This window comes from Musca vetustissima, unplaced genomic scaffold (genome assembly GCF_032173495.1).
Source record: "Musca vetustissima isolate MV318-11 ecotype Yass unplaced genomic scaffold, APGP_CSIRO_Mvet_v1 utg6219, whole genome shotgun sequence".
Lineage (NCBI taxonomy): Eukaryota > Metazoa > Arthropoda > Insecta > Diptera > Muscidae > Musca > Musca vetustissima.
In genome coordinates this window covers 185,934-197,893 of record NW_026880924.1, presented here as the reverse complement: position 1 = coordinate 197,893, position 11,960 = coordinate 185,934, and the positions used below count along the sequence as shown (strand labels likewise).

The 11,960-nt window shown below is 32.5% G+C and overlaps 1 protein-coding gene across 1 annotated transcript; it reads left to right on the top strand.

Annotated features, from left to right (window-relative positions):
• Nucleotides 1-4,693: 4,693 nt before the first annotated feature.
• Nucleotides 4,694-9,021, top strand: LOC133326896 (thyrotroph embryonic factor). The gene is made up of 2 exons (XM_061535509.1): nt 4,694-4,818; nt 8,246-9,021. Exons 1-2 carry the CDS (start codon nt 4,704-4,706, stop codon nt 9,019-9,021), a joined length of 891 nt encoding a protein of 296 aa, XP_061391493.1. The 5' UTR covers nt 4,694-4,703.
• The last annotated feature ends 2,939 nt before the right edge of the window (nt 9,022-11,960 follow it).

Genomic DNA, 11,960 nt, shown 5'->3' with positions numbered 1-11,960 from the left:
TTTCAAGGGCCAACTGAGGCGTGGATTTATTAAAGAATATTTTTCAAGGGCCAACTGAGGCGTGGATTTATTAAAGAATATTTTTCAAGGGCCAACTGAGGCGTGGATTTATTAAAGAATATTTTTCAAGGGCCAACTGAGGCGTGGATTTATTAAAGAATATTTTTCAAGGGCCAACTGAGGCGTGGATTTATTAAAGAATATTTTTCAAGGGCCAACTGAGGCGTGGATTTATTAAAGAATATTTTTCAAGGGCCAACTGAGGCGTGGATTTATTAAAGAATATTTTTCAAGGGCCAACTGAGGCGTGGATTTATTAAAGAATATTTTTCAAGGGCCAACTGAGGCGTGGATTTATTAAAGAATATTTTTCAAGGGCCAACTGAGGCGTGGATTTATTAAAGAATATTTTTCAAGGGCCAACTGAGGCGTGGATTTATTAAAGAATATTTTTCAAGGGCCAACTGAGGCGTGGATTTATTAAAGAATATTTTTCAAGGGCCAACTGAGGCGTGGATTTATTAAAGAATATTTTTCAAGGGCCAACTGAGGCGTGGATTTATTAAAGAATATTTTTCAAGGGCCAACTGAGGCGTGGATTTATTAAAGAATATTTTTCAAGGGCCAACTGAGGCGTGGATTTATTAAAGAATATTTTTCAAGGGCCAACTGAGGCGTGGATTTATTAAAGAATATTTTTCAAGGGCCAACTGAGGCGTGGATTTATTAAAGAATATTTTTCAAGGGCCAACTGAGGCGTGGATTTATTAAAGAATATTTTTCAAGGGCCAACTGAGGCGTGGATTTATTAAAGAATATTTTTCAAGGGCCAACTGAGGCGTGGATTTATTAAAGAATATTTTTCAAGGGCCAACTGAGGCGTGGATTTATTAAAGAATATTTTTCAAGGGCCAACTGAGGCGTGGATTTATTAAAGAATATTTTTCAAGGGCCAACTGAGGCGTGGATTTATTAAAGAATATTTTTCAAGGGCCAACTGAGGCGTGGATTTATTAAAGAATATTTTTCAAGGGCCAACTGAGGCGGGGGTTTTATTAAAGAATATTTTTCAAGGGCCATTTATTAAAGAATATTTTTCAAGGGCCAACTGAGGCGTGGATTTATTAAAGAATATTTTTCAAGGGCCAACTGAGGCGTGGATTTATTAAAGAATATTTTTCAAGGGCCAACTGAGGCGTGGATTTATTAAAGAATATTTTTCAAGGGCCAACTGAGGCGTGGATTTATTAAAGAATATTTTTCAAGGGCCAACTGAGGCGTGGATTTATTAAAGAATATTTTTCAAGGGCCAACTGAGGCGTGGATTTATTAAAGAATATTTTTCAAGGGCCAACTGAGGCGTGGATTTATTAAAGAATATTTTTCAAGGGCCAACTGAGGCGTGGATTTATTAAAGAATATTTTTCAAGGGCCAACTGAGGCGTGGATTTATTAAAGAATATTTTTCAAGGGCCAACTGAGGCGTGGATTTATTAAAGAATATTTTTCAAGGGCCAACTGAGGCGTGGATTTATTAAAGAATATTTTTCAAGGGCCAACTGAGGCGTGGATTTTTTAAAGAATATTTTTCAAGGGCCAACTGAGGCGTGGATTTATTAAAGAATATTTTTCAAGGGCCAACTGAGGCGTGGATTTATTAAAGAATATTTTTCAAGGGCCAACTGAGGCGTGGATTTATTAAAGAATATTTTTCAAGGGCCAACTGAGGCGTGGATTTATTAAAGAATATTTTTCAAGGGCCAACTGAGGCGTGGATTTATTAAAGAATATTTTTCAAGGGCCAACTGAGGCGTGGATTTATTAAAGAATATTTTTCAAGGGCCAACTGAGGCGTGGATTTATTAAAGAATATTTTTCAAGGGCCAACTGAGGCGTGGATTTATTAAAGAATATTTTTCAAGGGCCAACTGAGGCGTGGATTTATTAAAGAATATTTTTCAAGGGCCAACTGAGGCGTGGATTTATTAAAGAATATTTTTCAAGGGCCAACTGAGGCGTGGATTTATTAAAGAATATTTTTCAAGGGCCAACTGCGGCGTGGATTTGAGGCGTGGATTTATTAAAGAATATTTTTCAAGGGCCAACTGAGGCGTGGATTTATTAAAGAATATTTTTCAAGGGCCAACTGAGGCGTGGATTTATTAAAGAATATTTTTCAAGGGCCAACTGAGGCGTGGATTTATTAAAGAATATTTTTCAAGGGCCAACTGAGGCGTGGATTTATTAAAGAATATTTTTCAAGGGCCAACTGAGGCGTGGATTTATTAAAGAATATTTTTCAAGGGCCAACTGAGGCGTGGATTTATTAAAGAATATTTTTCAAGGGCCAACTGAGGCGTGGATTTATTAAAGAATATTTTTCAAGGGCCAACTGAGGCGTGGATTTATTAAAGAATATTTTTCAAGGGCCAACTGAGGCGTGGATTTATTAAAGAATATTTTTCAAGGGCCAACTGAGGCGTGGATTTATTAAAGAATATTTTTCAAGGGCCAACTGAGGCGTGGATTTATTAAAGAATATTTTTCAAGGGCCAACTGAGGCGTGGATTTATTAAGAATATTTTTCAAGGGCCAACTGAGGCGTGGATTTATTAAAGAATATTTTTCAAGGGCCAACTGAGGCGTGGATTTATTAAAGAATATTTTTCAAGGGCCAACTGAGGCGTGGATTTATTAAAGAATATTTTTCAAGGGCCAACTGAGGCGTGGATTTATTAAAGAATATTTTTCAAGGGCCAACTGAGGCGTGGATTTATTAAAGAATATTTTTCAAGGGCCAACTGAGGCGTGGATTTATTAAAGAATATTTTTCAAGGGCCAACTGAGGCGTGGATTTATTAAAGAATATTTTTCAAGGGCCAACTGAGGCGTGGATTTATTAAAGAATATTTTTCAAGGGCCAACTGAGGCGTGGATTTATTAAAGAATATTTTTCAAGGGCCAACTGAGGCGTGGATTTATTAAAGAATATTTTTCAAGGGCCAACTGAGGCGTGGATTTATTAAAGAATATTTTTCAAGGGCCAACTGAGGCGTGGATTTATTAAAGAATATTTTTCAAGGGCCAACTGAGGCGTGGATTTATTAAAGAATATTTTTCAAGGGCCAACTGAGGCGTGGATTTATTAAAGAATATTTTTCAAGGGCCAACTGAGGCGTGGATTTATTAAAGAATATTTTTCAAGGGCCAACTGAGGCGTGGATTTATTAAAGAATATTTTTCAAGGGCCAACTGAGGCGTGGATTTATTAAAGAATATTTTTCAAGGGCCAACTGAGGCGTGGATTTATTAAAGAATATTTTTCAAGGGCCAACTGAGGCGTGGATTTATTAAAGAATATTTTTCAAGGGCCAACTGAGGCGTGGATTTATTAAAGAATATTTTTCAAGGGCCAACTGAGGCGTGGATTTATTAAAGAATATTTTTCAAGGGCCAACTGAGGCGTGGATTTATTAAAGAATATTTTTCAAGGGCCAACTGAGGCGTGGATTTATTAAAGAATATTTTTCAAGGGCCAACTGAGGCGTGGATTTATTAAAGAATATTTTTCAAGGGCCAACTGAGGCGTGGATTTATTAAAGAATATTTTTCTAGGGCCTACTGAGGCGTGGTTTTATTAAAGAATATTTTTCAAGGGCCAACTGAGGCGTGGATTTATTAAAGAATATTTTTCAAGGGCCAACTGAGGCGTGGATTTATTAAAGAATATTTTTCAAGGGCCAACTGAGGCGTGGATTTATTAAAGAATATTTTTCAAGGGCCAACTGAGGCGTGGATTTATTAAAGAATATTTTTCAAGGGCCAACTGAGGCGTGGATTTATTAAAGAATATTTTTCAAGGGCCAACTGAGGCGTGGATTTATTAAAGAATATTTTTTTCAAGGGCCAACTGAGGCGTGGATTTATTAAAGAATATTTTTCAAGGGCCAACTGAGGCGTGGATTTATTAAAGAATATTTTTCAAGGGCCAACTGAGGCGTGGATTTATTAAAGAATATTTTTCAAGGGCCAACTGAGGCGTGGATTTATTAAAGAATATTTTTCAAGGGCCAACTGAGGCGTGGATTTATTAAAGAATATTTTTCAAGGGCCAACTGAGGCGTGGATTTATTAAAGAATATTTTTCAAGGGCCAACTGAGGCGTGGATTTATTAAAGAATATTTTTCAAGGGCCAACTGAGGCGTGGATTTATTAAAGAATATTTTTCAAGGGCCAACTGAGGCGTGGATTTATTAAAGAATATTTTTCAAGGGCCAACTGAGGCGTGGATTTATTAAAGAATATTTAATATTTTTCAAGGGCCAACTGAGGCGTGGATTTATTAAAGAATATTTTTCAAGGGCCAACTGAGGCGTGGATTTATTGTGGTAGAGACCGTGGAAAGGGGTGAGAGACCCACGTACAAAAACCTATATTGGAAATATGTATGGTGTCAACTACGCAACGTATAACCCTCCCACATGTATGAATGGTGGAGGATTTTTTTGTGTCCTAGTATATCCTTTTGTACTGCGTAGATATGTAAAGGTTTCCGAAGTTTTTGGAACACTAACAGTTATGATTGAGACGTGATTTGTAACGGTAATAGAAAACAAGTTTTTGGCGGTTAATAAAAATATAATTTTCAAATTATAACGGTTTTATTTTGAAGTGAAGAAGTATAGAAAAAAATATTACAATTATGTGCAATACATCTTTACATCAGAGGAATTTTAATAATCTAGTGGAACCATTCTCCTTTTCGACATTTCATTTTTTGCGTACCCGAAATCGTTTAATGCTGCCACCGAATGCAGGTAAAAATTACAAAAGAAAGGATACAGAGGATCGTATGAAAATACTTGTTTTTTTATGTATTAGATAAAAAGTGGAAAATTTTGGAACGTTAACACCTATTTGTGAAAAATTTGTAAAAAATAAAATTAAGTGCCTTTGAAAATTGTGTCATGCCTCTGGTGTTATAAAATCTATAAGAAAACAATAATTACGAATTTTAGACAAAGTGTTTCTCTTTCGAACGCAGTTTATTTCAGAGTTGTGTAAAGATGTGCCCAAGTTATGACCTGCAGAACATTGCTACCCAAAATATGTCGATTTTTTATTTTTTTTTTTTTTTTTTTTTTTTTTTTTTGGGTATTGACCCACTTTGGATATAACTCTGGTGTTATGGGAATTATATCAACGCTTCAATTTTTATTTAAAGCTGAAGAGTTCAGCTTTCAAATCCACTTTATTTCATTTCGATCGGTTCAGATGTGCCAAAGTTATGGCTTTCGGAATCCTGTTACTGGAAATAAGCACGAAAATTCAAATTTTTGACCACTTTGGCTATATATTGGACCACTTTGGCTATAACTCTGGTGTTATGGGAATTATATCAACACTATAATTTTTATTTTAAGCTGATGAGTTCAGCTTTCAAATCCACTTTATTTCATTTCGATCGGTTCAGATGTGCCAAAGTTATGGACTTCGGAATCCTGTTACTGAAAATATGCAAGGAAATTAAAATGTTTGACTATAAGAAATGTTGGAATATAACTCTGGTGTTATGGAAGTTATATGAACATCTTAATTTTTATTTTTACATAAGGTATTCAGCATTCGATTCCACTTTATTTCATTTCGATCGGTTCAGATTTGCCAAAGTTATGGCCCTCGGAATCCTTTTACTGTAAATAAGCAAGAAAATTAATATGTTTGATTATTGGAAATTTTGGAATATAACTCTGGTGTTATGAAAATTATAAAAACATCTTAATTTTTATTTTTAGATAAAGTATTCAGCTTTCACCTTCACTTTATTTCATTAAGATCCGTTAAGTAGTTTCAAAGTTATGACCTCCGGAAGCATGTAACGCAAAATATGCAAACTAATGACAATTTTTGAGTATTGAAAATATTTTCCTATAACTCCGGTGTTACGGAAGTTATATGAAATATATAATTTTTTATTTTTCCATAAAGTATTTAACTTTCGAATACACTTTATTTCATTTCGATCCGCTGAGAAGTGTCAATGTTATGGCCTTCAGAAACATGTTACGTAAAATAAGCAAAGAAATTACCATTTTTGAGTATTGGAAATTTTGGGATATAACTCTGGTGTTATGGAAGTTATATCAAAAATTTAATTTTCATTTTAAGATAAATTATAGAGCTTTCGACACCATTTTATTTCAATAAGATCCATTGAGAAGTAACAAGGTTATGGCCTCCGGAAACCAGTTACTGAAAACATGCAAAGAAAAGACAATTTTTGAGTATTGAAAATATTTGGCTATAATTCTGGTGTTACGGAAGTTACAACAACAACCTATTTTTTATTTTTCCATAAAGAACCCAGCTTTCGAACCCACCTTATTTCATAAGGATCTCTTGACAATTGTCAAAGTTATGGCACCAAGAATCATGTTACTAAAAGAAGAAGAAGAAATAACAATTTTTGATTATTTTTTACCATAACTTTACGGAAGTTATGTTATATAACTGTTACGGAAGTTATGCCAAAACCTTAATTTTTATTTTAATATAGAGTCTAGAACTTCCGATTCCACTTTATTTCATTAAGATCCATTAAGTGGTTCCAAAATCAAGGCCTCCAGAAATATGTTACTAAAAAAATGCAAAGAAAATACAACATTTTAGTATTAAAAATATTTGGCTATAACTCTGGTGTTACACAAGTTATTACCAAGCCTTAATTTTTATTTTAAGATAGAGTACTTAGCTTTCTATTCCAATTTATTTCATTCAGATCTGTTGAGAAGTGTTAATGTTATGATCAGCGAAAGCTTGTTACCGAAAACATGCAAGCATATGCAAATTTTTGAGCAATAGAAAGAGGTGGCTATAACTCTGATATTACTGAAGTTATATCAAAACATTAATTTTTGTTTTAAGTTAGAATATTTAGCTTTCCATTTCAATTTATTTCATTCAGATCCATTTTGAAGTGCCGATGTTATGACCTCCAGAAGAGTGTTACGCAAAAATATACCAAAAGTAACAAATTTTTGAGTATAGCTAAATTTTTAGCTATAACTCTGTTATTTCAACATCTATATCCACAAATTTGATATATATTATAAATCTCAGATGTTACTTCTTCGAAATAAGTTCAGTTTATGGAGATATCATGCCTAATTCAAAAGTTATGCTCTCTTGAACTTGAGTATGAAAACATTTAGCAAATCAAAAATATAGACCTATTTTAGTAATTTACCCATATCTATGGTATTATAGGTGATAATTCCAAAAATTAATTTTTATTTTTAGGTAGAACACACATCTATTAAAATCAATTTATTTTATTAAGATCCGCTAAGAATTACCATAGTTATGATCCCCAGAAGATCGTTACGCAAAATATAGCAAGATCTACAAATTTTTGAGTATTGTAAATTTTTTAACCATAACTCCGGAATTTCATCAGCTACATCAAAAAAATTCACATATATTTTAAAAATAAGAAACTCCTCTTACCAAATAAATTTATTTCATACCGATACCACGCCTACTTAAAAAGTTATGAACTCTTGAATACGAGTATTAAAAATTTCTATAAACTAAAAATGTTCCGTTCCTTTGGTAAATTCCCCGTATCTTTGGTATTACAAATGTTTAATCTAAATTATAATTTTTATTTTTAGATTAGGTCCTCTCCTTTCGATATCCATTGATTTTGTTTAAATCGCATGTATTTTGAAAAAGTTATGGTCCACAGAGTGTGGTTACTGAAAAAATTATACAAATTTCTAGTTTATGAATTTTGCAAATATTTGGTGAAATCTATTGAATATGGCTAATTTAATGCCAATAATTATGTATTTATTTGAATTTTAAATATTTTACTATCGAGAAATTTTTATTTCATTAAAATATACCGAGTAGTTTGGAAATTATGGCTCACTGAACATTGTTACCATTAAAGTTACTAAGTAACCGAAAGAGAGAATTTTTGGCTATAACTTAAGCAACATGCATGTGATTTTGTTTAATATTTGATAGTGTATAAACCTCCGACGGTGTTAAATTATCAGTTCAGATTCTGGTTTTAATATTTTTTCTTCAAAATATGGCCTCATAATAAAGTGGCGCCCAACATATTCCCTTCCAACTGTTATTAACAATATTACTTTTCGCCTTGTAAACGATGTATTAATTTTAAATGTTTATCGAATTTTTAATATTTTTTTTTATGTTTCTCTTCCCCCCTTTCAGAACCCTCCCCCTACTATAATCTACTCAAGGATGGACCACAAGTAAATCCCTCGCAATTGGATACAATTTTACATCACAACTATGAGACGGCAAAGACACCACCAACATCACCGATATTAGATGTTATCGATAATTCTACCTTGGAGCATATACCTGCCGAATTGGAGAATTCGCTGGCTGCATGTTTGCAACAAAATGAAACCACAAGTTCCGAAAAATCTCTAACAAAAACTCAAGATTCGCCGAGGGATAATGGAGCCAACCTTTTACAACAGTCATCAACAGCAATTCCCGGCGGCCTTGGCTTACCAAACATCAATATTTTGCCACTACCCGGATCCACGGGAAGTATGCAGCCTTCATTGCCAGCCTTTGAGTACTTAACCCCAGCAGCACGTAATCTAAGTCCCGTTGATTTCCCTCTCATGGAACTGAATCGTGGCGGTATATTTCCATCCTTCTTACATCGGCGACCGCGTGGTGAAAAACGCCCAATACCAGATGAACAAAAGGATGACAAATACTATGAACGGCGTAAGCGTAATAATGAAGCGGCTAAGAAATCGCGGGATGCCCGAAAAATCCGTGAAGATCGTATTGCATTTCGTGCTGCATTTTTGGAACAGGAAAACTCGCTGCTAAGAGCCCAGGTTATGGCAATGCGTGACGAATTGCAAACAATGCGTCAAATATTGAGTCGTAATAATTTGAATCAAGCAACGTTGGGCGCCGCTGCTGTTGCGGCTGCCTCAGCGGGAAGTACGGGTTTATTGTAGTTAGTTGAAATGGATGTTTTTTTTAATTAGTCGTTGTATGCTAAATTTTAGCTTTATTTAATGAAATTTGTTAATTTGTTTAAATCTTTTCTTGTAAATATGAAATAAAATAAAAAAATTGATTTCTTGAATAAATCGGGTTTTTCCTGAATCTGATGTGTGGACCGGTACCTATATATTATATCAAAAAATATAATTTATATCCTATATTTATTTATATCCTATTTTTATCCACTTATTATATATATTTCCAATGAAAAGTGTCAAAGTTATGACCTCCTGAAGATTGTTAAGGAAATTATGCCCGAAACTACAAATTTTTGGGTAATGGGAATTTTTTTATCAATAATTCTAATATTTTACCAATTATATCTACAAATTGTACATGCATCTGAAAGATCAGATGTTCCTCTCTCAACACCAACACATTTCATCAATATGGTTCTCCTACTTCGGAAGTTATAGCATTTTGAAAATGACTAAGAGAAAAATCAAAAATTTAAAAATATCGAGTAATGTTCGCAATTTTTCCATATCTCTGGTATTATAGAAGTTATATCCAAGAATTAATTTTTATTTTTAGATCAAGTATTCCTCTATAGAAATCAATTTATTTTATTCAAATACACTGAGTGGTTCCAAAATTATGATAATCAGAAGATTGTTACGCAAAATTTGCCAAAAATGGCAACATTTTTGAGCAATGCGGAATTTTAGCTATAACTCTGATATTACGCCAGCTATATCCATAAACTGTGTATGCATTTCAAAGATCAGATGTTCTCTTCTTAAAATTAATTTATTTTATGGAGATATCGCGAATAATTTAAAAGTTATTGGCTCGTGAAAATGAGTATTACAAAATAGAACAAAATTAAGAATATCGAGTACTTTTGGTAATGTTGCCATATCTCTGGTATTAGAAAAGTTATATCCAAAAATTAATTTCTATTTTTAGATAAGGTATTCCTTTATAGAAATCAATTTATTTCATTGAGAACCGTCGAGAAGTGCCAAAATTATGGCCATCAGAACATTGATACGCAAAATTGGCCCAAAATAACCAATTTTTGAGTAATACAGAATTTTTACCATAACTCTGATATTTTACCAGTTATATCCACAAATTGCATATTAATTTCAAAGATCAGACATTTATTTCGCTAAATCAATATAGTTTATGGAAATCCCTTGCCCACATCAGAAGCTATGGCATTTTGAAAATGATTATAACAAAAATTAGCAAATTAATAATATCGAGTTATTTTGATAATTTTCCCCATATCTCAGGTATTATAAAAGTTATATACAGAAATTAATGTATATTTCTTGAATAATCTTTTTTAAGTATTCTTCTATTAAAATCAGTTTATTTTATTAAAATCCGTTGATAAATGCCAAAGTTATGGCCCTCAGAACATTGTTACGCAAAATATACCAAAAATTTCAGAATTTTTTGCGTATCGGGAATTTCTTGCGATAACTCTGGTATTACACAAAATATATCGATAAATTTTACATATATTATAAAAATACGATATTTATTAATAAAAATCAATTGATTTTATAAAGATACCATGCCTAATCAAAAAGTTATAGCCTCTGGAAAACAAGTATGAGAAATTTTTACAAATTATAAATATTTCGTTTCTTTGTTAATTTTCCCATATCTTCGGTAATACAAAAGATATATTAAAAATATAATTTTTATTTTTAAATTAAATGTTATCCATTCGATATCCATTGATTTTATTTAAATACAATGCATTTTCGAAACGTTAGGGTCCTCGGAAGATAGTTACTGAGAAATTGACCAAATTTGGCAATTTAAGCGTTTTGTGTACATTTGGCGATAACTCTCGAATTTGATTATTTTGCAAGCTGTATTTTTATATTGATTTCAAGTATGAACATTTAACTACCGATAACTTTTTGTTTCATTAAAATCCAAAGAGTAGTTTAAAAGTTATAGCTCACTGAATATTGTTACCTATGAAGTTGCCAGTTGCTGAGAAAAATGAGTCTTGCTAGCTTTTGGCTGTAACTTGGGTATTTTAGCAGCTATGTTAGTATACAATATTTTGTTTTAAACGTCAGATATTTTGTTTTAAAGGTTAGATTGCCGTCTATCACGATTGTTTTATTAAATTAGCATTCCAATGTTCAAATTAATAGATATACTCTCCTGAATGAAAGTAGCTTACAATTATTGTAGTTTTTAAAAAAAATTGAGTCTTGGAAACTTTTGGCCAAAACTTGGGTATTTTAGCAGTTTTGTAAGCATAAAAAATCTCGTTTTAAAGGTCAAACTGTCATCTATCAAGATTCCAATATTAAATTAAAATTCCGATGTGCACAGCAAAAGTTATTCCCTCTTGAATGAAAGAAGTTCAAAATTCGCTACAATTGCATTTGTTTGGTAATTGTGGAAATTTCCAAATTTCTCAGCTATTGTGAAAGCTATGTCAAAAATTTAATTTTTATTTTTAGATGAATGCTTTATCTTTCGAAATCAATCGATTTTATTCCAATCCGTGTACTATTGCCAATGTTATGGTTGTCAGAATAGGGTTACTGAGAATATGTCATGAATCGTAAAAAGTTTAGTTATGTAACATTTTGGGCAATATCTCAGCTATTATGAAAGCTATGCCAAAAAATTAATTTTTATTTTCAGATGAATGTGTTATCTTCCAAAATCAATTGATTTTATTTCAATCCGTTCACTATTGAGGAAGTTATGGTTATCAGAACATGGTTACTTAAAATATGTCTTGAATCGTAAAAAGTTTCGTCATGTTACATTTTGGGCAATATCTCAGCTATTATGAAAGCTATGTCAAAAATTTAATTTTTATTTTTAGACTAAGGTGTTATCTTCCAAATTCAATTGATTTTATTCCAATCCGTGTACTATTGCTTATGTTATGGTTGTCAGA